This window comes from Acinonyx jubatus, chromosome D1, assembly GCF_027475565.1.
Source record: "Acinonyx jubatus isolate Ajub_Pintada_27869175 chromosome D1, VMU_Ajub_asm_v1.0, whole genome shotgun sequence".
Lineage (NCBI taxonomy): Eukaryota > Metazoa > Chordata > Mammalia > Carnivora > Felidae > Acinonyx > Acinonyx jubatus.
In genome coordinates, this window is record NC_069390.1 from 41,072,161 (window position 1) to 41,092,106 (window position 19,946).

The 19,946-nt window shown below is 46.5% G+C and overlaps 1 protein-coding gene across 1 annotated transcript in view; it reads right to left on the minus strand.

The window, feature by feature from the left end:
• The window catches only part of OTOG (otogelin), a 91,234-nt gene that overhangs the window by 39,018 nt on the left and 32,270 nt on the right, over positions 1-19,946 (minus strand). Inside the window, exons 24-32 of the mRNA XM_027073251.2 lie at positions 13,189-13,296; positions 12,669-12,807; positions 10,909-11,043; positions 10,473-10,619; positions 10,048-10,167; positions 8,046-8,162; positions 6,823-6,979; positions 3,797-3,823; positions 1,146-1,313 (exon numbers count right to left, since the gene is read on the minus strand). Coding sequence (XP_026929052.2) covers positions 1,146-1,313; positions 3,797-3,823; positions 6,823-6,979; positions 8,046-8,162; positions 10,048-10,167; positions 10,473-10,619; positions 10,909-11,043; positions 12,669-12,807; positions 13,189-13,296 — 1,118 coding nt within the window. The remainder of the gene's footprint in view (positions 1-1,145; positions 1,314-3,796; positions 3,824-6,822; positions 6,980-8,045; positions 8,163-10,047; positions 10,168-10,472; positions 10,620-10,908; positions 11,044-12,668; positions 12,808-13,188; positions 13,297-19,946) is intronic.

A 19,946-nucleotide genomic window follows, 5' to 3' on the forward strand; every position in this document is an offset into this window, starting at 1 on the left:
CAGGGATGTGTCTTTTCCATCCCTGATGCCCCAGCACCCAGCTCTGTGTCTGGCCTGGGAATAGGGCCCAGTGAAAGGGAGGGAGGGCATGAGGAAGGGAGGCAAGGATGAGGGTGTGGGGAAAGGTTCTCCTAACTAGATAAACAGCAGACCCTGAGAATCTGAGAACTTAAATCCTTAGATTGGGATGGACTCTCTGAGAAGCATCTTGGTGCATGGCTCCAGCTGATGCCAGGACAGGCTGCATGGACCATCCCTGTGGTTGGGAAGATACTGACTAGATGGGGCCAGCAGGATGCGGGGGTAGAAATGCTGATCACAGTGACCGTGCACACTGGGACACACACAAATGGCCAAAGAAAAGACTTCCTAGCACTGGTTCATCTGAGGCCTTGGCTGGCCCAGGGCCCAGCAAAAATACCATCCAGGGGTCTCTCTGCACCAGGCAAGATTCCTGCCACTCCTCAAACATTACCGAACTCCTAAGGGAGGGCAATGCCGCTAAAGCTAAGCTTGTCCGGGTCTGCAGACCTTCTGAGACCTGGGTGGCTGCAGCTGGTTCCAGGTGTGTCCCAGTCTGTGTAACCTGCCAGACCAGAATTCAGGATCGTTACCTGAGCAAATAAAGAGCCTGCGCCTCCATTCACAGAAGAAAGCCCCCTGGAGTCATCAGCCAGCTCCCCTCTGGCACTTGAAGTCTATCCAGTCTCAAGGATGGAAGGGAAGGGAAGAGGAAGAGAAGGAGAAGCAGGAAAAGATGGGGGTGGAGAGGGAAGAAGAGGAGGAGGAGGAGGAGAGGGGAAAGAGGACTGAGGGCAGGAAGGAGGGGAGGAGGAGAGGGAGAGGAGGTAGCAGTTGTCGCCACCAGGGTTTTCTGGAGTACGACAGGCAATGACGTAAAGCAAGGTACAAAGGTACATCAGGACCTTGGCCTCCCTGTTTTTTCCAGGGAGAAGAGGGAAGGTACCTCTTTGAAGAGACTAACAGCCTGACCCAAAAGGCTGTCTCAACTGGGAAAGGGGCACCTGTCCAAGCCCCACTTTTCTTCAGCTACTGCAGATTGCTTAGGGCCTCAACATCCTCCCCTCCTCTGGCAACTGCCTCCCTCCACCAAGGGGCAGGGTGAGGTTAGAGATAGGCCTTACCGTGAGCCTTGGCCTTGTACAGTGCAGCTGTCAGCAGGAAGTTCACAATGTCCCCTGGAGCCACGTCCTCTGCACTCACTAGGACTATGGCACCGCCTGCAGCCTTGGTGGCCACCAGGACACTGCCACCTGCCAAGCTGGCCAGTTGGTAGGGACCCTTACCTAGTGCTGGAGAGAAGGGGCCCAGTCGTGAGCCCTGCCCCCCTGGGCCTTTGCCCACCTCCCATCCTGCCAAAGGTGGAGAAAAGAGAGGGTGCAAGAGAGCTACTCTTGGTCGCTTCCCTCACCCCGGATCTCAGGGAGCTCGATTCCACAAGAAGGGAAGTAAACTCCAGGCTGTCAGTCCCTGATGGGAAATGCCCCTCTGCACAGTGCCTGAACAATTTCACAAGAAACCTGAGAACAAGGCCACCCACGGGAGACCTCTGCCCACCTACCACCACCAAATGTCTCTCCGTGAGCCGGTCCCACAGCCACTGCTCTATTCAGGGTCATCTCTGATACTTAACATCAGACCTGGTCTCTGCCCACACAAGGCCTGAGGGAAGGCCAGGAAGTCTTGGGCTCAACATTAGTGTTTACCTACTTATCTCAAAGTGTCATTTTTGTGTCTCTTAGGTGCCTACAGTTGTTGGTATAGGTCGGAAAGGGCCATGGGGTTTCCTAGACAACTGGCAATAATCTTATAACCAACTTCCCTGCCTCTGGTGTGTCCCTTGGCTTCCAGTGCTGCCTCCCCACAGGTGTCTGAGTCACTTTTCTAGTCACACTCCCTGCTGGGACTCATCCATGGCTCCCCATTGCCGTCAGGATAGAATCCAAGAGCCCAGATTGAATTCAGGGACCCCCGCCTACCTCCTCACACCCTTGCCTGGCCACACTGAACTTCTCTGGCTCATCCTTGAAAAAGCCGTGCTGTGTTCTACCTCATGCCTCTCCTCATGCTGTCCTGCCCACTCAGAATAGTCCTCCCTGTTTTGCGCCTGGCAAACGCCTACTCAACCTTTGGGGCCCAGCTCAAATGTCACCTCCTTGGCGAAGCTCTCCCTGCACCCTCTCCCGCCACACACAAACGTCATCCCTCCTCCTCTGCGCTCCCCCAGCCCTCGGAGTAAGGCACACACTGATCACAGCTCTTATGATGAGGTTCATGATGGAGGGTCCATGTCTGTCTCCTAGACCGGATGGGAAATAGGCAGCACTGTGCTACTAAATGCCTGACAATAAGCTTTCAAACAAACAAACAAAACCCCAATCTGTAGCGTTCGCTGATTTCCATGGCGTGAATACTCATGCCAGTGGTCAGTTTCAAACTACGGACTGAATGTGGAGTTAGGAGTACACAGTGGTTTTAGAGAGCCAGCATGGGCCAACACGCTACTGTGACAGGCCTCATTGACCACTGATTCCCCAACACCCAGCAAGGGCCTGGACCAGAGAAAATGTTGGTAGAAGAGCAGAGCAAGGAATGGATGGGTGGGTGGGTGAGTGGGTGGAGGATGCTAGAAACAGCTTGTCCTTTGCCAGTGACTGCCACCGAAAATGCCACAGAAGAGAGAAAACTCTGCTCAGAGCTGTCTTGCTGAAATGTCTTTGCCTGATGTCAGACAGACCTTGCCTGTCCCAGGGACTGCAATTCTCCTATTTCAGATTCATTCCTATAAAGAAAGATTCCTCATAGCCAGGAGGAAGCCCCTGGCCATCAGGAGTCCCTAAGGGCTAACATTTTGGAGGGCCTGTAGTCACTGCACTATCATGCTTTACTCTGGTCCAGCTCTCCTCTCGCAGACCCCCTGACTGGTATCCTGGTCTCTAGTCTGTCCCCCTCAATTTCACTTGCTATACTCTGCCAGCGGGACAGACCAAAATCTGATAATGCAGGAAACTGAGGACAAAGCCTTGGACCTATCCCCACACAGGCCTGCTCACGGCATGGTACCTGGAGAGAATGGAGCTGGGCCCAGAAGTCAAATGTGAATGATACCAAGGACCTGAGAAGCATCTAACTCTGCCAAGATCTGACTTCCCACCCCATTGCCCATGACCCTAGTGATGAAACTGAGTAATGAGCTCTAATGCTGGACATTAACCTTCCTTGGGTCTTTAGTCATGACCTGTGTTTTCACCCTTCTGCATTAGGTGCAGAAGTTGGAGCATATCTTGGTACCCTGGGACCTTGGCTAAATTTGAAGATGAATCTGACAGTCTAAGCCAAGCTATAGGTTTTGCTCCAGTCATCCTCAGAAAGAGCAGTTTGAACTTGCCTTTGCCACTCAAAACTTCAGGAGACCCAAGACAATATTCCATGGGCCTGATGAACTAGACTGTGAAGGCCACAGGGTGGCACACTGTGCAAATGGGGTTTTAACTTCCTGGTGAAGCTATCCTGGGTGAGAACAACTCCTGGGAAGCTGGCCCAGCCTGGGCTATGGACAAAGGCCACAGGAACTTCTAGGGACAGAATTCCAGGGCATCCCTGTGGTCTCTGCACTGTCTGGGTTCTCCCTGCATGGTGGGGTTCCCCCCCCTGCCCCATGTCACAGCTCTTCTGGGGCCAGCAGGGCCTCAGGATGGCTGATGCTGTTATGGCATCAGGGCAGGGCTGGCAGTGGCTCAGCCCCCCAGACTCCACTTGGGGAAGACGGGCTTACCTTTGTTAAAGAAGTCACAGTCATACGCTGAAAGAGAGAGAAAAGACTTTTTGAGAAACCTGGAACAGATGGACAGAGCCATGGCCCCTAGCAATCCCAGCTGTCCCAGATTTAGCTTGCCTCCCAAACTCCAAGATTTAGGCATGGTCACTGGATTCATATATCTTTTTTTTTTTTTTAATTTTTTTTTTCAACGTTTATTTATTTTTGGGACAGAGAGAGACAGAGCATGAACGGGCGAGGGGCAGAGAGAGAGGGAGACACAGAATCGGAAACAGGCTCCAGGCTCTGAGCCATCAGCCCAGAGCCCGACGCAGGGCTCGAACTCACAGACCGCGAGATCGTGACCTGAGCCGAAGTCGGACGCTCAACCGACTGAGCCACCCAGGCGCCCCTGGATTCATATATCTTAAGGTGTAGGAAATACCATGGCTCCTTTCTGTACCCCCAGCACAAAGCTCAAAACCTGGCCTAGAGTAGGCACTCAGCATGCATCAAATGAATGAATGAATGAATGAATGAATGTTGGACAGAATGGTGTGTTTTGTGTGGCCCCAAAGGGCAAGGTTAGAATCGAGAAGTGGAAACTCCAATAAGAAATGTTATAGCAGGTCCTGGAGGAATACAAGCACAAGGTACAAATTGGTATTTCAAGAACCTTGGGTAGAAGGGAACCAGGGGCCTCTAAGATCCAAGGCTTCTTCAGGTCCCTGGGTGTAGTTTCCATCAGGTTTTGACAAGCTCTTCCAAGTGTGTGCTCAGCGCACCCTCTAGTGGCCCAGCCCAGCACCACAGCCTATTGCCCTGGGACCTGAGACATGGATTCTTTAGTCCATTGGGGTAAACTGGGGACCTTGCAGGGGTACCTAAAGCCAGAAGCAAGGCCATGAGGAACCACTTGGGTAAGCTGAGGAGGATTCTCCCTCGCTTGTAGGCATGGTCTGAAGAGAGCCACCAACTCCACTGCATTTGTCACTGACCTCTAGAAAGAGCACTAGCAGTTAGATTGACCCACCATGTGGTTATGGGAAAGTACTAACTTTTCCTCACTTGTTGACTCAGAAGATTGAACTAGAGAATTAGATCTCAGAGTCTCTGGTTTCAAGTGTGTACCAGGTCTGGGGGAGATAGTCTGGAAAAGTCAGACCTGAGTTCAAATTCTATCTCTCTCACTCTTCAACTGTGCATACTGGGACAAGTTACTCAACCTTTCTGAAATTTAATGCCCTACTTTATAAGATGGGACCACCACTAGTATCTGCCCCATAGATTTGTGAGGTCTGGACTAGGGTAAGGCAAATGCTTACCTTGGGTGCAAAATGTAAGAGGGCATCAAAAATCTCAGTAATTAAGATATATAGTATTTTAACACACCGTTTAAAAATTTTTGAAGTTAATGCAAAAATACCCACGATAAACAAAATATCAAAAATTTTAAATAAGGACAGGATCAATGACAGTGCCTTGCCGAGCCACACTGGATCCTGAGGCAGAAGGGAAAATCAATAATATTGATTCTGTCATTACTTAAAACTTTGACTTTTTGTTCACTGAAGCCGAAGAGAGTTTTGCATTAAGTTTGAGTTTTTAAAACAATTACCTTAAAATGTGATTTATCTCCATTACTGAGATCTTGGTGCCCCTTAAATCTTGTGTCCCAGGTGAGGTGTCCTTTATTCCACTCTAGCCCTAAAGATTGAGTTAACGCGGAGATGGCTCAGGGCCTGGCACACAGCAGGTACTTGTAAATATGTGTTCCCTTCTCTTTCAAGAAGGATTTTTACCTGAGCAATAGAGGGAGGACCACTGAGCATCCATAGAGCATCTGCAGTGGGAGGGTCCAGAGGAAGATGGACAGATAAAAGGGAGGCCAAAGGAAGATTCTGTTCCATCTTCTTCCTAGGGTCATCCTGCCTGGAGCTCTCAGGGCTCAGGACATGCCGGCCCCATGTCCCCATAAAAAATGACAGCGACCTCAGTAATACCATAGAGCACTGTGCCAAGGGCTTTACATGTGTTATCTCACTGACAGCTCATAGCACCCTGCAAGGTAGGTATGGTTCCCTCAGCCCTCGACTACGAGTCAGAGCGTGAAGAACATGCCCCAGGTCACCCCACTTGGTGACCTCTGACCCAGAGAGTCTGGCCCCAGGGCTTATGTAATAACCACTGCACCCCAAAGTGAGGCATAAATGCACCAGGAAGATCACTGGTGTGCAGGAACAAATAATAAAAAATAAGTTAATGAATAATTTAACTTTCTACATATTTTATTTAATTTTTAAAATATTCACTTTTATATCTGCTGTATGACATACATTTACACTACTAACAGTATATTTATGTACATGCATCTATGTATATGTATGCATGCATGCTGGAAATATTTTTACAGGATAGGAGCAGACAGCCCAAGGCGTTTGCAGACCACCATTGCGCTAAATAAACTGATGTCTTGTGCTGCCTCTGATGGGGCCTGTGTGTGTTAGCTGACAAACGGCTTTTACATTCACTATCCCATTTGATCCTCACAATGAAACTGGTGGGGCAGGTCTATTCCTACTTTTCAGATGAGAAAATTGAGCCCTGGAGAGGCTGAATGACTTGTTAAGGCCATTCACAAATGGTTAAGGCCACACAGCTTGCAAATGGCAGCTGTGGGTCTGAAACCCGGGGCTCCTCACTCCTCTGGTAGAGTGGGTAAGGGCACAGGTCTGCAGCCAGACCATCTGAAGATGAGCCCTGGATTGACCACTAATCTATGTGACCTTGAGCACGTTACTTAATCTCTGCCTCTGTCTAACCTGCTCCCCAACTGTAAAACAGGAATAAATGGTCCTACTTCGTAGGGTTTTGTAAAAATTCAATGAAAGAGACAGGCAAACCTGTATCCAGCTGAGGAGGATGCGCCTGGAACATACCAAGTACTCAATAAACACTAGCCACTAGAGAGTGATGGCTCCCCACGGGCCTGCCCACAGAGGGGTCCCCACTCCTTACCTTGGCTGATTGGTCTGGATACTCACGGCAGAGGTGTGGGGTCCTCCAGTCCACAGCCACCCCATGCTGACAGCACTGGTGGGCATAGGCAGACACGCTGGCACAGAAACACTCACAGTCACCACCCCGGTTGCACCCACATGTGTCTGTCAGGCAGTTTGAGTAAAACCAAGTGACATCGACCTAAGGGAGGTAAGAAGTCAGAGGTCAGAGGACAGCTCCTGAATGTTAGCTCTTCAGCTTCTCAACCAATGCCACTTAGCCTTAGGGAGTGGTACAAACATGAAGGGGCCACAGGGCAGGGGGAGCTGCCCGGGTGGGGTGAGGGCAGACAGGTGGCCAACTCAGAAGGAAACAACTCCATGGCCCAGACAGATCCTACTTTTGAGAACTGAGCTCTCACCTTCCCCAGGCCTATGCTATTGGATCCAAGGGCTAAGGATGTGGCTGAGAAACAGATGTGGGGTATGAACTCCCAGCCAAGGCCAGAGACAGCCAAGGTCAGCCCAACAGCAGCCTTGAAAGCCCTGGAGGGGACCATGTGAAGCTAAGCGCCAGCTCCCCTCTGTCTCCTCTGAGGGCAGAACAGGCAGCGGGCTGATGCCACAGCATAACGGGTTTTTGTTCACTGTTCAGAAGGACTTCCTCATCAGAGCCAGATTGAGACAGGTTTGAAAAAGGCATGGAAGGGGTGTGTGGGTGGCTCAGTCCATTGAGCATCTCACTCTTGATTTCGGCTCAGGTCATGATCTCATGGTTTGGTTTGTGGGACTGAGTCCTGTGTGGGGTTCTGTGCTGACAGCACAGAGCCTGCTTGGGATTCTCTCTCCCCCCTCTCCTACTCGTGTACATGCGCATGCACACGCACCCTTTCTTTCTCTCTCTCTCAACAATAAAAAAATATTCTCTCTCTCTCTCTCTCTCTCTCTCTCTCAAAATAAATAAACAATAAGAAAATTCTCTCTCTCTCTCTCCACCTGCCCCTCTCCCACTCTCTTTCTCAAAATAAAAGAGGGGCATGGAAGCTGTTTGTCTGGCTGTCTGTCCTGGGTCATCTGGGAATCTGGGAAAACAGGGCAGACTCATCTGAGCCAGCTGGAGGCAGGGAATTGGCAGAGGTGGATCTCCTTTCTAGACCTGAGGTACCTCTTCTGAGGCATGGGTTGTGGAGTCAGGGGTTCTGAGAGCGGAAGGGATCCCGGGAAGGTGGGGGAGGGAATCAGGAGTGTTGAGGCTGGGGTCCACTCACCACAGGGTGGCAGGTCTCAAACACCTCACTGAGAAGAATGCTGCACTCCTTTCTGGCAAACGGTTCCCGGAGAGGATTCAGGACACATGTGTCCCAGGGGTCAAGGGTATCTGGGCACTGAGAGGCAAAGACAGGTCTATTGATCCCCCTACCCCCACAATGCCTTATTGCCTGGTGTGGTGGACAAACTCCTAGACTGACTCCCATGGTCCCTGACTCCTGAGGTTCAAGCTCTTGTATAATCCCCTGTCCTTGAGTGTGGGGAGGACTTATGAAGGCTTCAAGCTGAAAAAGGAAGGCTAAGGTGATGGGATGGACACGGTTATGTGTATGTGATTGCATTTTTATGTTACATAAGATGGAGAGCCCATCTCTCTGGAGTCTCTCTTTTGCTGGCTGTGAGGAAGCAAGTGACCATGTTGGGGAATCTCACATGACCAGAATGGTGAGTGGTCTTTAGGAGCCGAGGGTCCTCTCTAGCCAACAGCTAGCAAAACCACTGAAGCTCTCCGTTCTATGGCTGCAAGGAACTGAATGCTACTGACAACCCCCCAGCAGGTGGGGAAGTAGATACCTCCCTAGTTGAACCTCCAGATGAGAGCTCAGCCCTGGCTGACACCTTGGTAGCAGACCGTGATACCCTAAGCAAAGAACCGAGTCAAGCCCTGCCCTGACTCTTGACCCACAGAAACCGAGATAATACATGTGTGTGGTTAAATGCTGCCAAATCTGTAGTAATGTTGTTACACAGCTATAGATAACTAATAACTAATACAGACTTCCCCAATGTCTGACAAGCCTCCTCCATCAGGCCTACATTGTCACATAACACACCACCCCCCCCACCGGCCCAGGATATGCCAAAGGATTATCGAGAGAAGAGCAGCAGTAGGGGATCAGAGGAGGGGAGCAATACAAGTTAGTCACCCTCTCTGCTTCTCTTAAATGGGAATGGGCTAGAGCACACCCTTCTGAGACTATGAGAACAGCCTTGTCCCACCTCAGGATTATACTGAGGACTATGCCCTGACCCCAAGCTACATAAGCTCACCTTCGTCTATTACCCAACAGAGAATTAGGGACCTAAAATGACCAAGTCCGAGAAAGGCAAATATGTAACACTCATATCACCACTGTCTGCTGCTGTACTCATGGCAGACATAACTAATCAACCACAGTTCTCCTTCTAGCTGAGCCTGACACAAGTCTTAGGTATTTCTCAGCATAGCTTCCTAGGCAACCTCTTCTGGCTGATCAAAGCTGTCATGATAAGTCAAATCCAGTCACCATCCCTCTCCTGGCATAGCTCCTTCACAGAGGATGACAGAGAAGATGGAACTTAGTCAAGGTCAACCAGCAAGTCACTGGATGACCCAAGACAAGAACCTAGGTCTCCTGCTCTGAGTTCAGTGCTATTTAGCTCCATAGCTCACAGCTTGGGCACCTCAGCCATCTCTCAACCTGCAGGGACACCCTCCTCATTTCTGCCTCTGTTAAAGTTGTCCTCCCTCTCGGAGGCTTTCTCTCTGATACATGCATCTTTCCAAATATGGCCTATCCTTTAAGTACCACCGTACTCCCACCTCCTTCAGGAAGCCTCTGATTGCCTCAGTCCACATGGGTCTCTCTTGGATTCTCCTCTGGGCCAGACCTAGTGCCAGGCACTGGGGACACAGAAGATGGGTAAGATGGTCATGCTTCAGTAAGCCCTATCTTCCCTGGCAGGTGGTCATGTCTCCTAAGACAAAGACTTTGTCTCCTTTGCAGCCCCTACCCTCCTGCCAGGGCTTGATCCGTGGCACACATGCAGCTCGATTTGTGAGGTGGGTGGTATGTGTCCTCAGGCCGCAGGACAGAGTCTAAGGCTGGGGATGCTGGGTCAGAGGTTGGTGGGGCAGTTGCAGGAGCAGCCTCACCGAGGAGCAGTCTCTGACTGGGGTTCCCTCAGTGCTGGCCAGGGCCCATCTGAGTGAAGGAGTAAGCCAGCCTAGGGAGGCTTTACCTCAACTGCAGCCCAACTGCTGCCAAACTCCTGGGGGTTAGTTAACTCTAAATTCTCCGGAGTCCTCATCTCATTGATGGTTTTTAAGTCAAAGTTCCCACAGAGTCCAGCCAGCTGGCCCTGAAAGAAGAGAGAACACGACGGTCACCTGCAGGAACACCAGGGATGAACCACTGGAAGAGGAGTCACCATGAGCCCAGGAATCTGTCATGGACCCAGAAGCAACTTCTGGAGTCACAATGTAAAGAGGGACAGGAGAAGAGTCAGGGGAGAAGGGCACAGAGTGGGGTGTAGGCAGATAGGACAGGAGACATGATGCTCCTGGCTCCTCGGTGAGGGTATAGTTCATGCGAGGATGCCCAAGGCCTGGATCAGCCCCAGACAGGAGCAGAGGGCCCTGTGAGGGTCACTGCTCGTGCAACTACCTGCCATTGTGGCCCAGCCTGGACGTGCACTGTGGTTCTTTGGTCCCATAAGAGGGTGATGTGTTCCCTTGGGAAATGCACCAATGTGAAAAACCCTGCTTGCCAGGTGTGGACCTCCTGCTTCTCATCCAGGAAGCTCTCAGGACTCTAGGGGGACAGAGACAGTCATTCCTGTGGCCTGAGTGTCCCCCAATACCTGGGTCAGTGGGGCCCAGATCTAAGTCATTGTCCAGTCCCAGGAAATCATGCCTCCCTCATGCCCTGACATTGACCTCTGTGTTCTTGACTCTGACCAAGGAATTCAATCTGGGCTGCTGACTCAACGGCTCCAAGAGAAACTGCTGTGGTAAGGAAACCAGTCCCCAGCCCTCTTCTGCCCCTGGCCCCTGTTAACATACAAATCGTTCGTACAACCTTAACCTGCACCAGGCCTTACAGGATTTCCTGAGTCATCATCAAAGATGATGAGTGAGTTCCCAACGTTGATGGAAATAAACTTCCTGCAGATGATGCCAGAGCTGTAGCAGTCTACGTTCTCTATAATCACAGAGAAACTGAAATCCGATGTGCTCTGAGAAGAAAATAAGTCAGTTCATCAAGCCAGGGAGGGAAAAGATCCTGCAGACAGGCACAGAGGTAGCGGGACATGGACTCTGAGGTGGTTTTCAATCCACTTCTACTTCTTATTAACTGTGTGACTTTGGGAAACTTACTTCAGTTCTCCAAAGGTCAATTTCATGTAGTCACTCTCCAAAAAGTATCTGATGGATGGATGGATGGATGGATGGATGGATGGATGAATGAATTTATAAGAGGATGATTGGTGCTGACAGGGGTGAGGGACAGGGGTACTATCTTATATCCATTGATGATAGTAGTGAAGCCTTTTTGGAGGGTACTTTTCAAGCACTGTGTACAGCTTTTTATAGCATTTCCGCTTACAAGAGTCTAGAGACACATCCACAAAAGTATTCATTGAGCATTTAAATATCAGCAACAACCTAAATGTCCATCAATGGGGGGATAATAAAACAAACTAGAGCATGTCCTCTCTGTAGAATTTTACAGAAAGAAGAAAGGAGTATGTACTGACTGCATGAGATCATGACTAAGGTATGTTGTGTTAAGTGAATAGAGCAAATAGTAGAATTCTATCCACATAAACTAAACTAAGTACATGTGTGCATGTGTATATGTGTGTATGTCTGTCTTGTGGAAAGTGATCTTGCAGGATTCACATCTGACTGTGATGAGCAGGGAATGAGAACAGAAGAGGTGTGAAGGGAAACACTCATTTCTAACATATGCTTCTATATTGTTTTAAATGCCCATGAAGAGCACGCATTACCTTTGAAATTTTAAAATTAAAATGGGTATAATCTGTCTCAGAGTTACAGAAATCATGTGAAAGACCCCAGTACAATGCTCCTTCATAGATAAGACTCATTCCATAGAAGGTTTGTCATTATTATTATTACTCTTACTATTATATAGTGTGACAGGCCCTTAGCAAAACCAAGGTCCCCTGAGAGTTTTGCTGGCACTCTCCCACCTGCCCTGTTGGTACCGCTCTTCTCCTTCTGGAGGGGATCCTGCTTCTACTATGCCCCTCACCCTACATCACCATCCCTTTTTTATTGCATAAGCTGACAGCTTTAGCACGTGACTCCTTAAGCACACCAAATGTCCCATCATATTTCTTGGTTCACACCTGACACCAGCTCTGCTACTGCCTAGATGTGTGATCTCAGGCAAGACACCTGACTTCCCTAAGCCCAAGTTGCTGCACCTATAACATGGGGCAAATATATTCTACCTCATAGGGTTGATACGAGAATTAAGTAAAATAATCCTCAAAATTGGCTCAGGAGACCACCAGGCATATAATAAAAGTTTAGAAAACATAAGCTCTTACTACAGATAGAAAAACCATTGGGACCCAATGGGGCAAGGCTATAATGGTGAGTGGACATGCAGTGGGGTATTTCATGCCTGGTGAGCTCTGTCTAGCTCTGAACCTGCTCCTCAACACTTCTTTCAGTCGCTAGCTAGCCATACCCCCAGGCTTAGATCCCTCCACCCACCTAATTGTGCAACAGACTGGAGTCTAGAATATCACCGTGCCTGACAGGTCCTCAGCCTCAGATGCCCTGGGTCCCCATAGCGCCAGCCCATCAGACACCTCCAGGAGCTCACCTTGACCAGGTGCACTTTGCATGCCCCCACAAAGTCAAACGGGAGCCCATCAAATGTGCGGTAGTGCCGGTCGCCATAGGCCGTGCAGGTGGAGGCACAGGGGTGGAGAGCGCACTGGAATGAGCCCCGCTGGCACACACTGAAACACATGTGCCCAGACCAGCTCGCAGGGCACCCCCCCCCACACACACACATACACTCTGAATACCCACGACAGAGCCATTGCCTGTAGAGTTCCCACTATGTGCCTCTGGGCTAGGGGGTCACAAACACCAGCAACCTTCAACAGAAGCCTGCCGGTCACAAACTCACATTCATGTAAACATTTACAGAAACACCCCCCCAAATTTCCATCTATACATACACTTGTATATACACAAACATCCCTAAATAACACACAAACACGCAACATGAGTATGAACATGGTGGAAGGGGAATGCTAGACTGTACTCATGATCACGCTTCTCATATCCATCCTCATCCCAGCCAAAAGCAGAGTGTGAACAGTACCCTCACTTACCAGGTATGGCAGGGAGACATGACCTGGTCCCCAGGGAAATACTCCTTCCCCTTCCAAGTGCATGGGCAATCCTCTGGCAGGAAACATGCATCCCCGTGTCTGAGCAAGCTGTAGGGACACAGCAAGCAGGTGGTCAGGAAAGCACCCTTCCCATATCTGCCATCTATGGAAGACCCTGCATCCACATGGATACCACGGGGCGGTTCTTAGCATTTATGCCAAAGAAACTGACCATGCACCCAACTATCATCCTGCTGCTGCCCAGTGTGGCAACTGGAAAAGCCAGAGACAGACTTGGCCCACGTCAGAAGCCTCTGCTATCCATCAGGAAGCAAGGCTCAGTTCTACTAGCCGCATCCCCCGGCCAGGCTAGACGCCAGTTGCCTCTTAGGCACTAGCTGTATATTAATAAACAGATCAAGATCATGAATGTGGGCATTGACCCTCTTACTCCAGTTGCTCATGGGACAACCAGTAGACCTGCACTGAAAGAAATGTTAGTGGAAGTTTTTCAGGAAGATGGAAACTCAGATCCACATGAAGAAATGAACAGCTCCAAAAATGGAAAATATGGTGAAAGGCAACTTTAGGAATTATTTCTTAATTTCTTTAAAAGATAATTGAGCATTTAGAGCAAGGTTAATGTCAATGAATTGTGTGGTGTATAATATATGTAGAAGTAAAATGCATGACAATAACAGCACAAAGGATAAGGAGTAAGTAAATGAAAGTATACTGGTGTAAATACTCTATATAAAGTGATAAAATATTAATTCACAGTAGATTGATAAATGAAACATGCGTATTATAATCTCTAGAAAAACACAAAAAATAAAAATGCCAATATATATAGTTAAAATGAAGTAAAAGAAATAAAATAGAATATTAAAAATACGTAGCTCCCAAAAAGGAAAGAAAAGATGGGGAAAAAAACAATAGAACAGACAGATAACAAAGAACAAGATGGTAGTATTAAATCCAATCCAATTACATTAAATCCAAATGTATTTCTCACTTCGATTCAAAGTGAGAAATTGTAACATTGGCTAAAAAAGCAAGACCCAACTATATTTTGTTTACAAAAGACACAATTGAAGTAAAAGCACAGATACGTTAAAAGTAAAATTCCAGGAAAAAATACCATGCAAACATCAGTTATAAGAAAGATGGAGTGGCTTTATTAACATCAGACAAAGCAGACTTCAGGCCAAGTAGCATTAACAGCAACAGGAGGAATATGTCATGGCAACGGAAGAGACCATTTATTAAGAGAACACAACAATCCTAAATGGGCATGCACCAAGCAACAGAGCTTTAAAAGCAGAAGCAAAAACGCATAGAACTAAATAAGGAGAAAGAGACAAATCCACAGTTATAATTGGAAATCTCAACACTCCACTCCATTAGTGATAGAACAAAAATTCTTCAAAGATGCAGGAGATGTGAAAAATCGGACATTGCTCTTAACCTAATCGACAATTTAAAAACTCTATACAGAACAAGATGGAGTCACTCATGTCAAGCAGTGGCCTGTGTCAAACAACGACAGTAGCAGGTAAGGGCATTGCAGCCAAGACCAGATATCACCAAGACCAGCACCAGCTTATGACATACTCAGAACTGATAGCCAGCAGACACAGAGATCTGCAAAGCCCCAAGACTGATTAAATCCCTTTAAAAAGGGAGGATTTTTGCAGCAAACTGTCAGACTCCTCAGACACTGACCCCTCTTCAAAAAGGCACCTGCTGCCAAAGGTTCTGCCTGATTGATCTCCGAACAGAACAGAGATCGTTCACTGCTTGAACATAATAAGCAGTAAATGCGAACAGTTGATCTGGACCGGACCTAGGCCTTATCTCAACTGTGTGTCTGACTTAGCGTTTGTTTTATTAGCTTCCTACCCTTATTCCATCTCGTTTGTTGTGTGACTTGTCTTGTGCTTTGCTTTGTGTGACATGTATGAAGCCAAGTTAAACACATGAGTTAAACACATGTCATTGAGTTTGGAATACTGAGCCTGCTTTATAATTATGCTAACCTTGCTTTATGACTGAATAAAGCTCACATTGTGGAAAGACACAACTCATGTGTGTGCCTTCGTAGTGTGCTCATGACACTCTATATCCAGTCACAGCAAAGTGCACGTTATTTTCAAGCATTCATGGAAGGTTCACCCAGACAACTATATTCTGGACCATAAAAACTCAGTAAATTTCAGAGGTTTGAAATCATACAAAGTATATTATCTGATCACAGTGAAACTAAATTAGAAATCAGGAACAAACAAATATAAAAAAAAACTCCAAACATTTCAAAATTTTGTAACATTTCTAAGTAACTCATGGGTCAAAAAAGAAATCACAAAGGAAATAGAAAAGATTACAACAAAAATAATAAAAACATGTTATATCAAAATTTTTAGAGTGAGCTAAGGCATTGCTTACAGAGAAATTTATAGCTTTAAATGCTTATATTAGAAATAACAAAACATTACAATAAAAGATCTCAAATAGAAATATAAGAGCAAGTTAAATCCAAAGTAAGTAGTAAGAAGGAAATAATAAAGATAAGAGCAGAAATCAGTGAAATAGAAAACAGAAAAACAATAGAAAAAAAATCAATGAAACCAGAGTAGTTCTTCGAAAACATCAATAAAACTGACAACCCCCTACCTAGACCGGATAGTACAAAAAAGGAAAAAATCCAATTACCAATATCTGGAAAAAGAGAAAACATCACTGCAGATCCTACAGATATTAAAAGGAAAATAAAGAAATACTTTTATGATGTAAAGTCCATAAATTTGACAACTTAGATGGAAGGAACAACAAAGACATCAAATACCTATGAACAAATTCAATGGCACATGTCCAAAACCCTTCCATGAAAACTATGAAACACTGCCGAGAGAAATTAAAGAACATCCAGTAAATGGGATAATGCCATATTTATGCACTGAAGGACTCACTAGTGCGAAGACATCAGCTCTCATCAAACCGACTTCTAGATGCAACACAAAACCAATTAAAATCCCAGAGGCTTTTCTGTAGAAATTCCCAAGCTAATCCTAAATTTACATGGGAATGCAAAGACCTAGAAGTGTCCACATCTTTGAAAAAGAATAAAGTTGGAGCACTATCACTTTCTGATTTCAAGACTTACTATATAGCTTCAGAAATCAAAAACGGTGTGATACAGGCCTAAAGATAGACAAACAGGGGCACCTGGGCGGCTGTCGGTTGAATGTCCAACTTTGACTCAGGTCATGATCTCACAGTTTGTGAGTTCAACCCCCACATTGGACTCACTGCTGTCAAGGCGAAGCCTGCTTCAAATTCTCTGTCCCCCTCACTCCCTTCCCCTCCCCCGCTCATGCTCTCTCTTAAAAATAAATAAACATTAAAAAAATGTAAAGAGAAACAAATAGATCAATGGTACAGAATAGAGAGTCCTGAAATAGACCCACATTTATACAGTCAATTGATTTTTTAACAAAGGTACCAAAGCATTCAATAGGGAGAGAAAAGTCTTTTATTAAAATGGAGCTAGAACCACTCGATATCCATCAGAAAAAATAAAATGAAACTTGACTCCATTTTACAATATAGAATCATTTCAGATAGGTTATAGAATCAAATGTAAAAGCTAAAATTGTAAAGCTACAAAGGGAAAACATTGGAGAATGTCTTTGTGGCCTTAGAGTTGCAATTACTTAGGACACAGAGAACACTGATCATAAAGAAAAAAATGATAAATTAAAATAAAAATTTAAAACTTCTGCTCATAATCAATTTTTAGACATCTTAATATACATTAAGTAAAAAAAATAACCACGGACAAGGAGAAAATATTGGCAATGTATATATCTGATAAGGAAAGAACTTCTACAACTTAAAGAAAATAGTCAACCAGATAAGAAATGGGCAAAAGACTTGAGTGGAGACTTCACAAAGGAAAATATATGAAGGGGGGGGGGGTGGACCATGAAAAAGTACTCATTCTCTTTAGGGAAAATTACCAGTTAAAATTACCAATTAAAATTACCAATTAAAACAATAATGAGATACAACAAATAATGAATACTTTTCATAGGTAGGTATACATGACCATTTAAATTTGTCAAAGCCTGGGTGGCGCAGTCGGTTAAGCATCCGACTTCAGCCAGGTCACGATCTCGCGGTCCGTGAGTTCGAGCCCCGCGTCAGGCTCTGGGCTGATGGCTCAGAGCCTGGAGCCTGTTTCCGATTCTGTGTCTCCCTCTCTCTCTGCCCCTCCCCCGTTCATGCTCTGTCTCTCTCTGTCCCAAAAATAAATAAAAAACGTTGAAAAAAAATTAAAAAAAATAAATAAATAAATTCAAAGGGAAAAAACAATGAAACACCAAAAGTTGACTGGAAACTGCATAATTAAGAGTAGCCACCATTTTGTTGGGAAACTTCTAAAATGTAAGTTTTGGTAGATTTTTGTTCTCTTGGCCCAGCCCATTTTCAAGAGAAGAATCCTCTTCATCTCCACTCTGGGACACAGAAGCTTCGGTGCCACTATTGTTGGAAGCAAGCTGGGGAAGAGGGCTGAGGTCCCAGTAGGCTTTCATTTAATCTCCCTGTTTTTACTCTGCATCTCATCCCTCTTGGTGCTCCTGAGATCAAAGTCTCTGATCTGGTTTCTGCAGAAACTTTTACCATCCTGCTGGATGGGGTTAGGGTCGTTTCGTGACCTCAGGGCATGGGGGAGGAAGCCTAGGGGGGTTAACTGCTCCTTACATAGACTTGTAGGGGACATCCTCCTGTCTCCCTCCCACTACCCCACCCTCTGAGATGCCTGGAGCCACCTGTCCCTGAAGCTGTCAACATGACACAGGTTGTTTCTCCTGGGCCACCTCTGCAAGCATCAGCTGTAAACCAAGGTCAGTTTCTACATATCCACCCTTGTTCCTTCTTCAGAAACTATTGACCCATCTTCTTTCACTGTCATTCCCATGCCTGTTCTCTTTGTCCCTGGGGACTTATGGGTTTTTTTTCTTTTTTTTACTCTATTACCAATATTTCATTTAGGGAGGAAGCAGAGGAAAAAAGCCTGGGTTTAATCCACTGTTTTCCCTGAAGACACTTAACCTTCCTAAGCCCCGTTATTTTCGTGCGTAAAACAGGGATAATGACGCCTTCCTCCCAAGGTCACTATGAGAATTTCATTATAGACCTGGGCACACTGCCTAGTGCCTATAGAATTGCAATAAATATTGGTTTCCTGTCCCTTCTTTCCCCATAATTACATCAGACACCAGCAATGGCTGGCTGACTGCCTTCCACCTTCAGCCCAGACCTTGTCTCTTGCTACCTCCTGAGGGGCCTTCTCTGCTGCTCACCATTTACTGCTCCCTCCTGAGCCTATGCAGAACTGCCAGCATCCCTGAGCACTTGCTGTGTGCCCACCACAGACAATAGCTGTGGCCTCTCTCCTCAAGATACCTCAGTCCATGGAGCATTCTTTCCTTACCTGTTGAGGGATCCTGTCACTTCAGGGTTCTCTCGGGGGCATTTGCAAATACATGGCATTCAAATGAGGAACACAAAGCTTGTCTGCTCACTTAGAATGCTTACTTTGTGCTACTTTACAAATGAGAAAACTGAGACTCAAGGAAGTTAGCTAACTCACCTAACCCTGACCCTAACCCCTAACCCTAACCCTAACCCTAACCCTAACCCTAAACCCTAACACTAACCCCTAACCCTGAGTTAGGTAAATTAGTTAACTTACTTGAGTCTCAGTGGTAGAATCAAGATTCAAGCCTGACTCCACAGTCTGTACTTATATATACTGTACTACACCACTTAGTGGCCCCAGGGCCCTTGGCTCAGCACCCAGATGCAAAGAAGTTTAGAGTGGCACAAACAGCTCCTGTGGCTCCTGCAGTGGCTCAGGGCCCTTTGGAGCAATGTATGACACCCAGATTCTTAGAAGTGCCATAGAAGGAGGTATGGGGCCCAGGGGCCCAGAGGATCCCAGGCATCCCAAGGTACTAGGGCATCTTTAGAAACCTTATCTCAACTCCCAAGAAAACATTCCAGAATGGTAGGAAATGCCTGTCCTTTCTTTACAAGTTGAGACTCTAATAATTTCCTTTGTTTGTTTTTTTTAACTGAAACTAACAAATTATTTTATTTTCAAAATAGGAGGTAAAAAGCACAATAATTATTAATTCTATTATTCCCTATAATGGATTTGATCATTTAAATCCTTTGAAGTAACCAGTAAATACTCAGATTGTGAGATTTATAATATGCCCTTACTAATAGCAAATGCTTTTATTTTTTTGTGTTTTTTTAATATATGAAATTTATTGTCAAATTGGTTTCCTCTACTACCTTCCTTTGGACAAGCCCCTGTGAAACATGTGTAAGCTCCTCACAGGACATTTCATACAGCTTATGAGCCACTGTGGCAAACACCCCAAGAGGTGATGGCATTCAATATTAAGAAGGGGAAGGGAACAAGTCTTAGTAGAGCACTCACTACACAGTGCCTGGCTCCTTGCAGCCATTGTCTCATTCAAGTGGTGTTACTACCCTCAATTCACAGATGAGCAAACCCAGGCTCAGAAAAAGTAAGTGAATTATCTGATGTCACATAGCTAGCGACAAACATTAAGGTGACTGGCCTGGGCCCTCTGGACTGTGGATGTTCTTGGCATGGCTCCAAACCTGAACTGAACTTCAAATGGCCTGGAGCAGAGGAAGAGGATTTGGGTACTGCCCTG